Genomic DNA, 17,153 nt, shown 5'->3' on the forward strand with positions numbered 1-17,153 from the left:
GTCTGCCTGCCTACCATCTCTCCAGCCCCTCAAGGGAAGCTCACTTTGACAAAAACACATTTAACAGAAAGCTGCTTTTCATTTTGGTGGCACAGAGCTTCTTGCAGCTTTCCAAGGGCTACCAGATTCTGTCAAGGTCTGAGGAACACCAACACTATTTTGGAGTCGGATCTGCAATTCACAAGATGAAACTGTCAGTGCAGCTTTCACATTGCATCCAGTTTATATTAAGAACTCCCCAAAATAATTGTAGAAGGTGCAACATGACATAAGTGCTGAATTTCCCCAGCAGCAAGTATCATAGTTTACTTACAGAAATAGGCTATTTGTACCGACGCCTGGATTTTATGGGTTAATTCCCATAAAATCTTATCTATCTCGAGGACAGGTATTAATAAAAAATAAGCATGGAAAACGTCCAGCGTGAATTATCCCCTGTACAGCCGGGAAAAAAAATGTAATTACATCTGTGTCTCTCAACGAGCTAAAGCTGCCCGTTCCTGTCCTCCAGTCCTGTAGCACCATGAAGGGGGGGGAGCGACCGTCGGGGCCGGGTGAACGACACACTCTGCCGGTACCGAGGCCTCCAACAGCGCGGCCGTAGCGACGACGACGACAACAACAACAACCGGGCCCGCGGCGGCGAGAGGGGCCGGGCCTGCGGGGAGGCGGGACCGACCGCCGCCACCTCCCCCCGCCCGCTGAAGAGCGCCTGCGAGGGCGGGCGGCGCGGCACTGCACGGCGTAGCGCGGCGCATCGCGACTCGGCTGGGCTCGGCTCGGCTCGGCTCGGTTCGGTTCTGCACGGGCCGGCGGCATCCGCGGCTCAGCCGCCAGCGCCCACACACCCGCCGCCAGGCACCCGCCTCCCGCCACCCTTCCTCCTTTTCCTCCTTCTCCTCTTCTTCCTCCTCCTCCTCCTCCTCCACCGGGACTCTCTGCTGGGATCAGCCCGCCGCCGCTGTTGTTGTTGGCCGGCTCCGCCGCATCGAGGATATCTTGGCTGCCGGAGAGGCAGCGACGCCTCTCTTTCTGGACTCCTGTACGGTGCCGCCGCCGCCGAGGGACGCGGAGGAGCAGGCGAGCGCCGGAGGCCAGGTGAGGTGGGGACGGCGGGAAGGTGGCTCCGCCACCGGCGGATCTCGGCGGCCGCCCGGGGGAGCCGGGCACGGCCTTCGGCCCCCATCATGAGGAGCACGGCCGGGCCCCCTGAGCGACCTCCCCCGCGGGTATGGCGGGAGCCGCGGCCGGGGAGCGGGCAGAGCCGGCGGGCGACGAGGGTGGTGGGGGCGCCCGGTGAGGTTAACCCGGAGGCGGGCGGGCCGCGTCCGGAGCGGCGGTGGAGCGGGATGCCGGGGTTGAGGCGGCAGCGCGGCCGGGAGGGAAGGGTTAATGGGCAGCGCGCACTCTGGATTTGGTTAGTACTTTAAAGGGGCTTAAAAAAAAACGCTGGGCTGAATGATTTCCCCGTCTAACTTTTATGTGGGCGAGTGTGTCATATGTGCGAAAAGTCATACCGGCTATCTCGCTCATCCCTGCTCGGGGAGCCCGAGAGCTGCGCGGAGGAGCAGCGCGGCTGTGTCTTAACCTATTGGTACCAAGGTGGTTTGGCTAAAAAAATTGCCATTTAAAAGCAAAACACCAGCCAGACACCTCCTCAAGTTTAAAAAAAAAAAAAACAACACGCAAACAAAAAAACCCAACCAAAAGCCAGTGGAGATGCGTTGTGGACACTAGTGTGGTTTAGTTCTCCATGGGGATGGTTCCCAGCTGAATCCAGCTGTGGGTAAGCACCTAGCTATTGCTGAAAAGAAGTTGATCAGAATTCAGGAGTATTAGTTAATAAGTGCCTGATCCTGTTGACCCTGTTCTGGTTCACCCACTCAGCTATGCGGGGGTGTTGGAGAAGGTGTCCTGCCAGTTAAACCAATTATAGCTGGCAAGTAGCAGTCATCAGCATTAGTGGAGGAGTTGGAAGTGAGGCCCAGTCACTGCCCTAGTGTCTTTTCTGAACTGAAACAGCAGCGTTTGAAGTCCAGGGGAAAGCCAGCTTTAATCCTTTCTGTCAGAAAAAGACATATTGACATTTCAGCTCCGGTCATCTTGCGATACTCTGTAAGGGTTTCAGATCTTGGAGCTGGAAGCTCATACTGCAGGTGAGGAGAGAACTGATGTACGATGAGCAAGGGCTATGGAAATATGTAAAAACATGAGAGATTTGGTTGGAGGAACTAAAACAGAGTGTTACAGAACAAGCTAAAGATACTCATGTTATTAGACCAAAGCTCGGTGTCTAGTTTTTCATAAGCTGTGTTGTGCCCAGGCAAGGCCACAGAACAGATAAGCAGCCTACTGTAGAGAAACTGTGCCTTGGGTTAATGAGCAATGTCGTGTAATGAAGACTTTGTGTAAACCTTTTGTCTTAGGACCCTAAAACGCTTCCAAAGAAACAAAAAAGCCCAGGAAGGAGAGAATCCTAGTCCTTCTAAGCAGTGGGGAAGTCCCTAACAGGATTTGTGTAGAGGCCAGGATTGCACATGGAAGTGTCAGAAATCTTATTTGTAGCCCTCACTGGGGATCAGCTCTAAAATTACTGAAAACACACATAATGTCTTCACAAATACCTTCCAGTCGGTAAGGCTTACAGCTAGTTATCCCTAGACATCAGAGCAGATTTCAAAGGCAAAGCAAAGGGTATTAGAAATTGCCATATACTTTTTTTAAAGCCCAGCCGAATGCAAGGATAAACAGTTGTTTAAACTGTGGCAAATTTAATGAAAAGATTAGGATGCTTGCTGAGTGAGACTCATGCTGTGTAAAATTCTTTGCTGCTCAATGAGATGTGTAATTTAGATCAAATATTTGTACATGCTATTTGAGGTAAAAACCAGCTTTCAGTAGATTGTACTTTTGGGGTAACATTAATGAAGCGTAAATTGAATGTTCCTTTCATAGTCAGTTGATATTTTATTTCGATGATAAGCCCTATACGTCTGATAACAGTGAAGTTGAAATAGGCCTTTCAGGTTAAGGACTCTTGATTTTATTTTTTTTTTTAAGTGATCAACTATATAAGAGGCTGAAAGGGTTCCTTGTCTTTGACTGTTGTATGTTTTTATTTTCCTCTTCATTTATATGGACAGCTTTTGAATGTGCTGTCGTTTTAACAAGCCGGGCTTATTTTGTTAAGCTCCTGATTTGCCATGTTTTTCTGAATGTAAGATTGTATTTTGATTTCTCCTTATTGCTCATAATAAGTGATCACAGTTTTGTGGAAATATTAACGGTGTCCTATGTGACTACTTAAAAACAAACACACGTTTTCAGGCAGTTTCTGTGGAGCAAGATAATTTAGCCCAGTGCTGTGAAAAAGGAGAAGAAAAATTGTTGAGACAACTTGCCGCAGTGTAGTCTGTTAAGGTATCATTCACCAACACCTGAATTACAGCATCATGATAAGTCTGAACAATGGCCATAAAACTGGCTTTATTCCTTATGTTTGATCTCTCCCACAGGCCAGTAAAAGGATATGAGTCTTATCACTCTTTTCCTTAAGTGATATATGGGATAACAAGTTATACAGCCCTCGCACAACATTGTTCTTGGTAATATAGGCAATCCAGTATAGCTTTGACTTCAACAGTATGAACATATTAATGGTGTTGCCATTATCAACACTTCAGAAAGGGTGTTTTACTGAATAAGCCCTCTTCAATTAAAACTTAAGCCCTCTGAAGCTTTATAAATATGCTAATCCCATGTTTACAAAATGTGCGAGATAACATGGTTGGGAGATGCTTTGCCTAGTAAAGGAAGGAGGTTGCTAATAGTGGGTATTGGCTTCAGTGATTATTCATAAAAGGGTGAAAGGGGTGAATGTTAGTACCTGAAGGTGTATCACGGTGAGCGCTCTGTCTGTCCTCTTCCTTCCTTTGAAAGCCAAAGTCCAAAGTGAATCATGGTGTGTGAGCAGGAATACAGTAAGCAAAAATAGCACAAAACTGAATGGTAAGATAATGGGTGAAAGTTGGAAAATATCTCAGAGCGGTAGATACTTGGTGGATAAAGGACTTCTGTAGGCTTTTCAGATTAACAGAATAAGGTACTAAAAGCCCTCACACTGGGTATCAGAGGCTAACCATGCTCTTGTTTGCTCATTTCATAAAACTTTTAACACCAGTGATGCCTGTGAAAGGTTTTCCAGTTAAAAAGCTGCGTAAGCAAGATGGAAATTGTGCCCTGTGTGGTCGGGATGTGAGCAATGAGAAGGGAAGCTTTCCCTGGATCTCATTCCGAGAGCTGTTCTGTAGTCTGTACTGAAGCAGTCAGATACATCTGTTAATACGTTTGCTTCCTAGGTAGCAAGATTTTTCATGTGACCCCTCTCATTTTTTTTCAGATGAGTGATTTTGGGATCAGGAACATGGATCAAGTAGCTCCTGTGTCTAACATGTACAGAGGAATGCTCAAGGTGAGTACTCTTGAGCTGTCGCCTTCTAAAGCCAATTGGGGCATCTCCCAGCTAATGTATTTATTGTGTTCCTATTAATACTAGCGCAGGAATTGTATGACCATGAACACAGATGTTCAGGCTTTATTTGCTTGCTTGGAAGCTTCAGTCTTCTAGAGTATTCCCACTTCCAGTAGAGATGTGAAAAGCGGAACTGAAATAGGAAAATGTATATCTTGCACCTCCAACCCTCTCCCTCACGGAGACTCCCTCCTGCTATCCCCCAAGTCCTAAGACTTTGAAAATGAGAGATAGACAAGAAATTCATTGGAGTTGGCACAGCACTTTTGCCTATATAAAAGTTACAGGACTGGCAGTAGGGGTGGTCTTTATATGTTTAACATAAGCCTGGCAAAGGGCTCTCCTGATATGGCTGGTTAGATCTGATTCATTTCACTGAAGGAAAAAAAAGTAGGTTATTCACTTACTGTATGCAACTATGTGAAATGGAATTCTAATACATTGTAATAAAACAAAGATAGTTCTTAAATATATTTTATCTTTAGATAGATTGTGGCTGTTACTGTGTTTTGAAAGGAACTTACAGCTGAGGACAAATTAGTGGCAGACCATAAAGACTTGGTCTTCAAGGGCTTCCCTCCTCCCTATTCATACAAGTTGTTTTTAAATCCCAGTATCAATTTTTTTACATGACATTGATTAATGTAAACCAAATAAAGATTAGGAAGACACTTTCCACTCTCATTAACTTTGAGGAATGTCCATGATTTGAAGAATGGGTTAGTGAGACTGGTATGCTAACTTCTCTGATGGTCTACATCCCCTCTTAGCTTATGCTCCTGCCCTCAACAACAAAATCCAGAAGAGATTCCCAACTTAACAACTGTGTGCTCTGTAACACAGTGGTTGTTCTAAGCAGTTATTTAGTGTTCAGTTGTCATATAATTAAATCAATGTAGAGTCCTGTATTCTACTATTTTGTAGCGTTCACATTTCTTTTTATTTTGTTCCGTAATAATTGCTCTTACATGCGTTGAAAAGCCAAATAGTATGGTTGCATAATAGCAGAATTTATTCTATATTGGGTTTTTCCCCTTTTCTAGTATTAAATTAAGAACCTGCTTAAACATTAATTTTCTCCTTTTTGAAATATGAAACTAGCACAGTATGGATTTTACTCATTCACATGCCACAGCATTTTTTCCAGTGACTCAGGGTAGGGGTCAGCTATTTACACAAAACGCAGGAGTTTCCAGATGGTGTTGAAAAAACTTGCCCTTTCTTTTAGGTACTAGTGATGAGTCAGTGCTTTTATATGGTAATGTATAAAGAATCTTTTACTAGGAGGTTTGGCAATTGTTATTAACTTGTTTCATTTAGATGTGAGCCTTTTGCGGGTTGGCTTTGTCTCTAGTTGTGGAGGTACCAACTGTACGCAGTTTGTCTCGGCTGGCCAGTGTTCAGTGGAGATTTCTGAACCCAGTTAACCAAGGCATTGTACTGTTTACTTTTTCTTCTGTGGAGTGCATACTTTCATAATGTGTGTACTAGGACGTATTGCAGCCTGTTATAAAATAAATACAACTTTAAAAGATATGGTTCCTTATTTCTTGCTAGGGTTAATGTAACGTGGGGAGATTGGGGAGGGGGATGACACATGGCACATAAAAGGCACATGGTGCAAAAAGACTCCAAGCCACTTGAAATTTTGTGGTGAGATAAAAAGGAAAGGTAGGGAATGTGAGGAGATGTTAACACTCATTTGTTATTCCAGAAACATAGTTCAGGTTGCTTGTGCATCGTAAATGAATGCTGCCCTGAAAAATCTTTGCCTTGTCCTCAACCAAATCCTTTAGCTTGGCATAAGCTGGCAGACCAGTGGTTGCCTAAAACAAATAAGCATTTGCAAGTTGCCTTTGTCTCCAGCTCCCTGAACTGCAATAGCTGCTATGAACAAACTGTGGCATTCCAGAACAATATTCTATCCTCGGGTGCTTTTATAAATCTCAGTGGCAACTTTTATCTATCCATGCCTCTAGATACTACAGATACAGTTTCCTTGTGACTAACAGGCAAGTTGCATAAGTAGTTTTTAAAGTTATTTCCTCCTCTGTTAATATTCCCTCTGTCCCCTGAAGACTAATGTGGCTTGAGGGGGATCTAGTAAAAGTACTAGTATTTCTAGCATACACAGTCGACACAAGTCAAGTTTGAAAAAAGTTAGGTTTTCAAAATATAACAATATTTATTGAATGTTGCCAATGTATTGGTAGAATCCACTTTATATGGAACATTTTTATCAGTCCTGTTCATCCCTTTGTGTATAATGAAACTAGCAGTTTTTCACTGAGCACTTGAAAGAATGAAGAATGTGGTAGCTGGCAAATGCAGTAACTCACAAGTATAAAAGGAGTAATATCTGTCCTCAGGTCCTGTAAAGCTGACTGTATGGCTTCAAGTAATATGGTTCAGATTAAATTTTTCCTTTATTAAAAAAAAAAACCAAACCCAAAACAGAATAAATCTACTCAAGGTCTTGCACTGGCAGTTGTTTTTCCATAATTTACTGATCGTGCCTTTGCCATCAAGTATTCATCAAGTGGATAGTCAATTTCAAGGCTTAAGGAAATAAGGATTTCTTTAAAATATACCTGTAAATAAATAAATATCTGTACATGCACATATGTGTGTTCCCTATTGTTAAAAGCCTCAATTGCAGGAAAACTAGGAATATCCTTACTTGGCTTTACTGCAACCTGCAGAACATGCCACCCACCTAGCACTGTGGTCTGAATGTTAGTTGTTTTGTATTCATATACAAGAAGCTGTGCTATCATTGTGTTTATATTTCAAAGGCACAAGTTAGCTGATGGAAGATAGTAGTTGTGCATGATCTCTAAATCTAGGAAACCTAACCCAACCACTTCCTAGCAATGAAGTTGACAGTGCTCTAGCAAAATACTCACATCGTTGTTTATTTTTTTATTTATTGTTTTGCTTTTCAGCGTCAACCAGCATTTGACACCTTTGATAGCTCGAACTCTCTCTTTGCTGGATACTTTTTCTCACTAAATGAAGATCAAACGCTTCAGGAAGTGCCAACAGGATTTGATTCTACTTCTTATGGTAACTCTTCACTTTGTTCCTTAGTCCAGTCAGCAGATCAGAAATTTGTGGGGTCTGACTACCAATTCATGGCTATGCTCTTAAAAGTGCAACATGGTTTTCCCTAAAAAGAAGTGTTCTAGTACACAGACTTTTGTGTACATGCTTGATTTAATTCATGGGAGTTGTTCTGTGGATAGTTGCTATTCTCTATACTGAAAAGGAGTAGGAACTGGGGTTCAGTAGCCGAATAGACTGACTATCCATGGAAGAAGCCTTAGTAGGTATAAAAACAGAGCTAAGAGAATCTTAAAAATAAAGAAATAATTTTATGTGTATTTAAACTTGCAACATCTCAACCATAATCAAAATGCAAGTATTCTGCAAGCTCCTTTCTTGAAAACTGTGCTGGTAAATCCCAATATGTTTTACTCCATACATTAAAAACCAGGGGTGGGGATGTTTACAGATCCTTTTGTGGTTTTTTTTTCTTGTGTCTGTGTAGGACAGTACCTACCAAGAGTTCTCTACAAATTATTGCCTAAAATCCCTGACAAAACATGAGGGTTTATCCAAAATGTAGACATTTTATCCTATGCTGCCTTTATCTCCCCTTGGGGAAGGAAAAAAAACCAACCCTCAAGCCTCTGAAAAGCAGTCCTTTGTTCTAATGTGATTCTAATCAGTCACCCGCACTGGTCAGCAAAGCAAGTCCCAGCAGATATTGAGGATGGGTGTGGTAAAAATAGAAGTTAAGCATGGGCTGGTAATGAGCTCCACTTGCTGCGTCAAGTGGAGCCTGTAGACAGCCTAGGAGAACGAGAAGAGGTGCACAGCTTCATGAACTGACTTGGAATCTGCCAAGTTCATCACCTTTATGTACCCTGCCACCGTAACATGCCTCTAACACAGCAGAGCTGCTCCAAATGCAACCTGTGTGTGAGTTCTCAGAGGCTCTCAAATGTTCAGGGATGCAGTTGTGAATTGGTGAAGTTGTCTTCAAATTACTCTTAGTTTAATGATCCTGATCACAAAGTATCAATAAAAGGCTTCCTAATCTGAAACACTGCATTCTATTCTGTTGGAATAAATAGTGCAAGCTGGTTTTTCACAACCCCACTATCAGTCACTTAGCTCTCAAACTAAATGAAGGCTGTCTGGAGTTATAAGAAAGTCTGGGGTCAAACTACAGATGACAAAATGGGAATAAGCAGTCTCATATTTCCTTAAAAAAGAAAAAGTAATAGTAAAATTTCCCTGCAAGAAAGGCTCTTTATGTAAGTACTAAGAGTAATGAGGATCATGGAAAGCTGCAGAACTTTAATTTAGTGTGATGCAACTTTATCAAACCAGTAGCATAGAGATTTTAGCATTAATGTATTAAGTCAAATATATCAGAAAATTATGTTTTCTGTTTGTTTCTGGTTTTAAAATACCTGGATTCTAGCTTCCTTTTCTTATTCTTCAAATAGTGCAGCAAAAACCTATCACTTCTTTCACTGGCCTAAAAGTTAATGTATCTTCTTTTTCCCCTCCACCCCTTTTCTTTCTTGTAGAGTCAAACAACTGTGAATTGCCTCTGTTAACCCCATGCAGTAAGGCTGTGATGAATCAGGCCTTGAAAGATACTTTCAGTGGTTTCACAAAGGAACAGTGTCGGCTGGGTATCCCAAATAGTAAGTGTTCTCTATTTATAAGCTTTTTTTTTTTTTTTTTTAATGCTAAGGAGGAGGCTGAATAGCGGCTCTTTCAAAAGAGAAAGAATGATGTCAGTAGGAAATACAAGAATGGATCCTATGTGAATCTGGCACAGCTTGACTTGGAAAGACCAGACTTGCTGGTATTAAAAATGGGTGCAGGGAGAGCTCATGCTTTGGCAGCGTAAGAGAGAATCAAGTAAGCTGAGGACATCTCTGATTACAAGTGAATGCAGGAGGAAAATAGAGGACTGTTTTTTGGGGTGGTTTTTTTTTTTTTAATTCAGAATAGGTTCATTCTGAATTCATTCAGAACTAAGTAACTTGGGTAAACAATTTTGTTCATTCACTGCCTTCTAATGATTATTTGACAAAGGTCAGGAGTTATCTCTAAGTGCTGGATACTTTGTCTTGCAGATCCCTGGTTGTGGACTGAACAGCAAGTTTGCCAGTGGCTTTCATGGGCTACCAATGAGTTTAGTTTGGTAAATGTGAACTTCCATCAGTTTCTTATGAGCGGCCAAGACTTGTGCAACCTGGGCAAGGAGCGTTTCCTGGAACTGGCACCTGACTATGTGGGTGATATTCTGTGGGAACACCTGGAACAGATGATAAAAGGTAATTATAGAGCCAGAAAGCTTTTGTTTTAAGGCTCTTCTAATAGAAACACAAACAGGACTCTTTCAAGACTTGTTTCACTATGAAGGGCTTTTATTACATGTGAAGACTCAAAATGAACTTTAAAACTTAGTTCTGGTAATGCTTTTATTAACCCTTAATACATCCTTAGTATGCAAAGCACAGATACAGATATCTGCAGAAATCTTCCTATGTTCAGGCTGAGTACTATTGTGGTCAGATTTTATTTGGAATAATCATCGAAATGAGATTAGGATAAGACTACTGCAATACACCATTTAAAAAAGATAACCAAGAGTTGCACAAAATTTGTTCAGTTCTCATGGCAAGTTTTTGGTTTTGTTCTTTTAATGTAGTGTTTTGAGGTAATTCAGTGCATGAATATCAAAAAGTCAAAGACACCTATAGGTATCTTGGGTGAACTCTGATGGTGTTGCTAAAACACTACATGCAGTTCCCTGTGAGTTCCGTGGGGTTTGGAGTGTAACATTCAGTAGTTGCATACATTAAGGACTTGGACCTTAAAATACACTGCAATTATGTTGTTTCTAATTTTTATGTTAAAATTCAATTGGTATGATGGTTTTCAGGCCTGTTGGAAGTTGGTTAGGTGTTTTGGTGTGGGGTTTTTTTGGTTTTTTTTTTTTTTTTTTTTTTCAAGAGAGAGAATGCAAAGGAGTGTGTTCATAAAATTTATGTGAATGATGACCGCAAAGTACTCATGGGAGTTAGAAGCTTTTTGTGGCCTATAGGGCAGATTTTTAAAACTATAAAACCAAATTAAATTTTGTTTTATTTTGTTTTGTTTCCCCTCTTCTCTCCCCAGACAGCCAAGAGAAGGCACAGGATCAGTATGCGGAGAACTCTCATCTCACCTCAGTCCCTCCCTGGGTCAATAATAATTCCTTAAGTAAGTATTTTAAGAAATTTGACATTTTACATCTCTGTTTACTGTAAGCATGTCACAGAGCCCAAACAAAAAAGCGCACCAGAATAGTCACTGTGCTTGAAGAAAGCGCTCAACTTCAATTGCTACAGCCTTCTTTCCTAGTATTGTTTAATTGTCATCTAATTCATATCAGAAGTCTTTTGAAGAGCAAAGGCTTTGAGAAAATCAAATTTCCTCTTGGTATGCCAAAGACTACATCTGTGGAGCAGAATGACTGCTCCCACTTCTAGCAAACAGTCAAAAACTAGCATCACTGGGGAGCAGTAAGAGCTATATTTAGGCTTTTCTGAAGACTCTAGAAGTGTAAGAGACCTTTTCAAAGTGTGTGGGGGACAGTGCTAGCTCCCTTTGATTAGTGTTGTATTTCATTCTACCATAGTCAATATCTCCAGCTCAACCTTACTACACCACTTAATGGTGAGGGTCTTATTCAAAACCACTTAAGCTTCTCCAGCTTTTTCTATAGCCCTGTAGTTTCCTTGAAGAACAAATAATAGACATATTTGTGGTCAGCAAGTTATAGAAGGAGATTTACAGAATCTGATTTGGAGCCCATAGATGGGGGTCTTCTTACTGACTCCTTTAGCTTTTTCAGTAGGTCTGTAGCATCTATCACTCTCTTAGATTTTCATGGGAAAATTATTTCTTAGTGGCACAACTGTAGTGAGGTTCTGGAGGTGTATTAGTCTGTTTAAGGGTCTGCAGGGAAAATAATCTAATTAATTCTTTTATTTCTTTCTTCAGCTGTAAATGTAGATCAGAACTCCTATGGTATGCAAATGCCTGGATACCCTAAAGCCCTCAGTTATCCCAAACCTAGTCTCCTGACTGATGTCTGTCAGACTTCCACAGGACCGAATCTCCTTAATCCAGAACAAGAGTTTTCGTTGTTCCCTAAAACCCAAGCAGATGCTGTTGGTGTCAACTACTGTGCGGTAAATCAAGATTTCCCAAGAAGCAATCTGAACTTGCTGATAGATAATTCTGGTGAGTTATCATCTATATGATAACTGTGGTCTAAGGCCATATTCTCTATGGCTTTTCCTCCTCTCCATAATTGATACATACAAGCTAGATGGAGGAGGATAAAAAAACCAACCAAACCCAACACTTTATGTTTGTTTGTTTGTTTGTTTGTCTTTTTATAAAGGTAAGCTTAGAGAACATGAATCTAGTGACAGTGGTGCAGAAAGCTATGAAAGCTCGGATTCAATGCTACAGTCCTGGAACAGCCAGTCGTCGTTAGTGGATTTACAGCGTGTGCCATCCTATGAGAGTTTTGAAGATGACTGTAGCCAGTCCTTGTGTCTGAGCAAACCTACAATGTCTTTCAAAGACTATATTCAAGAACGAAGTGATCCTGTAGAGCAAGGGAAACCAGTTATACCGGCAGCAATTCTAGCTGGCTTTACTGGTAAGTAGTGAAGCAGAATGGTCACTCCTATTCTTATGTAACATCAGTATTCTCTATAAATACGTACCACGGTGATAAAGTTGTATGGTTGTAAGTTATGCCTTGCAATGTAGTCAGAGACAACTACTCACAGAGAGCTTCGATTTTAAATGTTACTAAAGAAAGTCTCATAGATCTATCCATCTAAAGCAAGGACAGGCAGGTGTGCCAGAACACTTAAAAATCAAATGCGCTTTTTGATCTGTTTGAAAAAGAGGGAAACGTGGAAAAAAACTGCCGTACTTGGGAGTTTCTGCAGGTGTTGGCTTGCCTGTTAAGAACTTGTTCCTACAGTCCTTGCCGAAATCAGTTTTTCCTTTAGAACATTTGCCAAGCCAAGGACTGCAGGACAAGCCCTGGAGCTTTGAATGCAGCTCATGGGAGGTGGGAGTGAGGGCTAAGGGATCCATATGAAAGGGAAAGCCATATCTTGTGTCAGATGCTGTGTTTCCATGAAAAAGCAGACTTTTAATTTTAACATGTATAGGTGCAGATTTGTGTTACAGAGAAAAACCTTAGGTTTTTTCTGATGTTAAAAAAAAAAAGGTAGATCAGAGTCATTACAAGATCATATGAGTATGGTTACATACATTGGTTATGGTAAAAGCTTGCAGAAGTATTAATTGTGGCTTCTCCCCACCCTCTCTTTCTCAATAGGCAGTGGACCTATACAGCTATGGCAATTCCTTCTGGAGCTACTGACTGACAAGTCATGTCAGTCATTCATTAGTTGGACAGGAGATGGATGGGAATTTAAACTTGCTGACCCAGATGAGGTATGTGGCTAGCTGTGGTGAACACAAACATTTAAGATCTGATCCACCATCTGTGGGCCCAGTCTTGAATAGAAAGCATTTACACGATCAGACACCTGCTGCAATCTCATCTGCAAATGCTTTATTGTACAGTCAGGATTGCTGTGGGATGTTTCCCCCTCTCCTCCCACCCAGGGATATTAGCATTTGTTTGTAGTTAGGAGAGCATGTTTTATAGCTTGAAATTTAAAGGTAGTATACCAAGTTCGTTCTTCAAACAGTGGAATACTGTAGGTTAGTTTACTGGATGTAGTTGAATCAACAATGCTTGGGACTGCATAAAGGCACGGGGAAAATGCACTCTGCCTATAGGTGTTCTTTTAGATACACAGTAGTGCCACTTTTGAAATATTTTGGGAACTTACGGCTTTAGTCATTAAGAATTAACAGAATGCATTTTCATTTTCTCATACTGTTACCAGCAGGAAAGTTATTGTATTAGGAGATGTGATACAAAGGCTCTAATAAAAAGAAAAAAAAAAAGGGGGGCAGAAATTATTAACCCAAGGAACTTCATCTCATTCAGCTTCCAGTTAAAGACCTGTCCCATGCTGCTCAATAGCAAATTAACAGTTAAATGGTGTCTTCTTGCAGGACTGGAGACTGTATTTCCTGTATACTTGATCTCCTTAAACACATTTTGACCTATCCACTATCCTTTTCACTTTTATCAGCCACTTTCTCCTGAAGCTGCTGCTGATAATTTCCTGGGGTATATTCAGTTGTGGGGTCAGTCGCCAGTCAGTCGCCAACTCTTCCCTTATCTGAGTTCAGGACATCCAAAGCAAGTAAAATGCCGTGACTGAGAAAGGGCTTTGATAACTGTGTATCAGCCACCAACTAGAAGAACATGACTTGAATAAACCCTTTGCATTTTGCTTTCTTTTCGGACTGCCAGGTGGCACGGAGGTGGGGAAGGAGGAAAAACAAGCCAAAAATGAACTATGAGAAGCTCAGCCGAGGCCTACGCTACTATTATGACAAGAACATCATCCACAAGACTTCAGGGAAACGCTACGTGTATCGCTTCGTGTGTGACCTGCAGAACCTGCTGGGGTACACAGCAGAGGAGCTGCACGCAATGCTGGGGGTGCAGCCCGACACAGAGGACTGAGCCCAACAATGTCACGTTGCAGGGGCGAAGATCACGCGTTGGGACTGTGTCTGGGAACCGTCTGCAGTAGTCAGTTCTTCTGGCTGTTCAGATGGCTGCAACTGTTGGGAAATAAGGACCTTACCCGATTTTTGTAACCAGGGAGAGCTGGAAGGAAGTGGCCTTATTTCATCAGTGGCTTTGGGTGTTGCCATGTCAGGCACTTGAGCAGCATGGAAGTCAGCACAGACCTTAGCTCTGTCATGAAGACATGGAAGTGCTGTCGGGTTAAGCGTTTCGACTACCTGTACTGCCGTATTAAGTGTTTTGGCTACTTACACTGCCATGTAAAACTGGGTTGGCTTTAAAACCAAAGGTTGGATGAAGAACCAGTGATGCAGCAGAACTGTTGCTCAGATATTTTAAAATACCATTGTCCTTGCTTACATCTAGTATCATGCAATTCATAAAAAAACAGCAACAAAAAAACACCCCAACAAAGGTAATTTATTTTAAATGAGCAGTAAGGAGAATTGATATTAGTTTTGTTCTAAAGCACGTTTTATGATTATTGTTATTATTATTACTCCTTCAGAAATGTGCTGCATAGGTACATAAACACTCTGTGTCCAAAACCAGATGTAGCAACCGTTAACAAAAAAGAAAGACCCTGTAAAGAAGGGAAGGAAAATCGTACCATTTCAATATTCAGTTTGTATATATTCTGTGATTCTTTTTGAAACTCTGTAATGTTCCTATTTAACAGATACTGTATAGTGTAAATTAAACTAATTGTGTGTGTGTTTTGAAATAGGATGAATGTAAACTTATCACATGGTTTTTTTCATGTTTGTCTAGGATATACAACCTTCTGCAAATATTTAATTGGCCTGAGAGACAACATAAGTGCTCAGTGTGCATGCATATGGTATGCCTACAATATGAAATGGGGGGGGTGGGGAGGGAGGGTTGGCTCAGTATTTTGCCAAGACTGAAGTTGGCAATTCTTTGTGCATTTTGGCATTTTTACAAGAAACTGATGTTATATTCTGGGACATAAAGGGCCTGTTTGTGGTTTCTTCTGTAACTGAAAATGAAAATATTAATATGGATAAAATTACCTTTTTTCTTTATAAATGGCATCTGTTTTTCAACTTCTATGCATGTCCTCTGAAAAAAAAAATTTATATACAAGCCTTATTTTTTCAGTTGACTTGTCTCTTCCTGCAGTTTATCCTGTATGATTAAAATATGAATTCTATTTTTGGAAATAACTGTGACTCCTTTTCAAAGATCAGGAGGGATTTATGTAGCAGCTATTTTTACTGCAAAAGAAAAAAAAAAAAAAAGAAAAAATCACTGGAAAAAATGTACTTTGTAAGAAAGCTTTATTTTTTATCTGAGCTTGATGTACATTTAAATGTGTTGTACAGTGTGAGAGGTTTAAAAATGAGTCTTCATTAAAACCTCTTGAATAAGAAAATAATGCATGTGCTTTTTAATTTGGGAAGTTTCAGAGAAGTTCATTTTTTTTTTTTTTTTTTTTTTTTATTTGTTCAACCGTTGTCCTTCCCACCACTGCCCTCATTTTCTGCAGGATTAAAACCCCCGAACAAATGGACAAACTTACATGGGTAGGGAGCTTGATTCTGCAGAAGTGCATAGGCTTATGGTTTGGGTTGGAAGGGACCTTAAGGATCACCTAGTTCCAACCCCCTGCCACGGGCAGGTACACCTCCCACGAGACCAGGCTGCTCCAAGCCCCGTCCAACCTGGCCTTGAACACTGCCAGGGATGGGGCAGCCACAGCTTCCCTGGGCAACCTGTGCCAGCGCCTCAGCACCCTCACAGTAAAGAATTTCTTCCTAATGTCTAATCTTAAATATCTTCTTTCAGTTTAAAGCCATTCCCCCTTGCCCCCTCACAACATACCCTTGTAGAAATTCCCTCTCCAGATTTCTTGCAGGCCCCCTTTAGTATTGGAAGGCTGCTATAAGGTCTCCCAGAGCTTTCTCTTCTCCAGGCTGAACAACCCCAAGTCTCTCAGCCTGTCTCCATAGGAGAGGTGCTCCAGCCCTCTCTACTTTTCTCTATCCCTCCACCTTACAGAAAAGCAGGAAATAAGGAAACATTTGCTCTTAAGCACGTATTTAAAAAGCAGAAAATGTGGTTATTAATAAAAATGGTGCTTTCCCTAGGCTTTTTGATCTTTCTTTCTGCCAAACTGTGGCCATGTCTTGATGCTGCTTTCATTTTAGTCACAGTGTTCGGCAGCGAGTTAAAAATTTGGAGAAAAAGGATGGGGGTTTTTTCTGAGAATGTGCCTTTCCTAAATAAACTGAAATGGTAGGTGTGAGTCTTGCAACATGGCCCTGGTCTTCCTTGGACAGTTGCAGACACTGTCCTTCAGCCTTGCTTTTCATTGTTCCTGTAAAGGAAAAGAAGCTTCCCACATCATTCCTCTCTTCACATCTACTACTGCTGCAGGCCTAGATGCACCTCAGTCAGTGCTGGCCTGCAGACTGGTCTCACACTAACGATGAAGAGGATGTAAGGGCATGAAGAGCTGCAATCCCCTGAGCTGAGCCAGAACTTGGCACAGAGTGGGAAAAAAACCCTCAAATCAACAACTTTTCCTGGGCTTTGAATAACACCCTTAAAAACAGAGTGCTACATATTAACTGCCTTTGAGCTGTTATCCTAACCAGGGGAAGATGCCTTATTTTGCAGGAAATAATGTATGGTCAGTCTGTCACAATGAATATGTTGGTGGGTTTTTTTTTTCTGGGTGTCTTTCTCACGCTGTGGCTGCAGAGCCCTAATCATCCTCTCAATCTGTACAAGTTTCATTTTCAGTCTGTTTTCCTGGAACACAGAACTGTTTTGTCATTTAGACTGAAAGCTTAGTTGCCTCTTGAGTTGCAACTTCAG

General features: G+C 41.4%; 1 protein-coding gene across 1 annotated transcript; it reads left to right on the plus strand.

Annotated features, from left to right (window-relative positions):
- Window positions 1–693: 693 nt before the first annotated feature.
- ETS2 (ETS proto-oncogene 2, transcription factor) lies at window positions 694–15,493 on the plus strand. Its single transcript, XM_030476875.1, has 10 exons — window positions 694–1,098; window positions 4,400–4,471; window positions 7,477–7,597; window positions 9,133–9,252; window positions 9,691–9,891; window positions 10,739–10,822; window positions 11,606–11,848; window positions 12,012–12,275; window positions 12,972–13,090; window positions 14,028–15,493. The coding sequence occupies exons 2-10, from the start codon at window positions 4,400–4,402 to the stop codon at window positions 14,241–14,243; spliced, it is 1,440 nt and encodes a 479-aa protein (XP_030332735.1). The 5' UTR covers window positions 694–1,098; the 3' UTR covers window positions 14,244–15,493.
- The last annotated feature ends 1,660 nt before the right edge of the window (window positions 15,494–17,153 follow it).

Source organism: Strigops habroptila, chromosome 2 (genome assembly GCF_004027225.2).
Source record: "Strigops habroptila isolate Jane chromosome 2, bStrHab1.2.pri, whole genome shotgun sequence".
NCBI lineage: Eukaryota > Metazoa > Chordata > Aves > Psittaciformes > Psittacidae > Strigops > Strigops habroptila.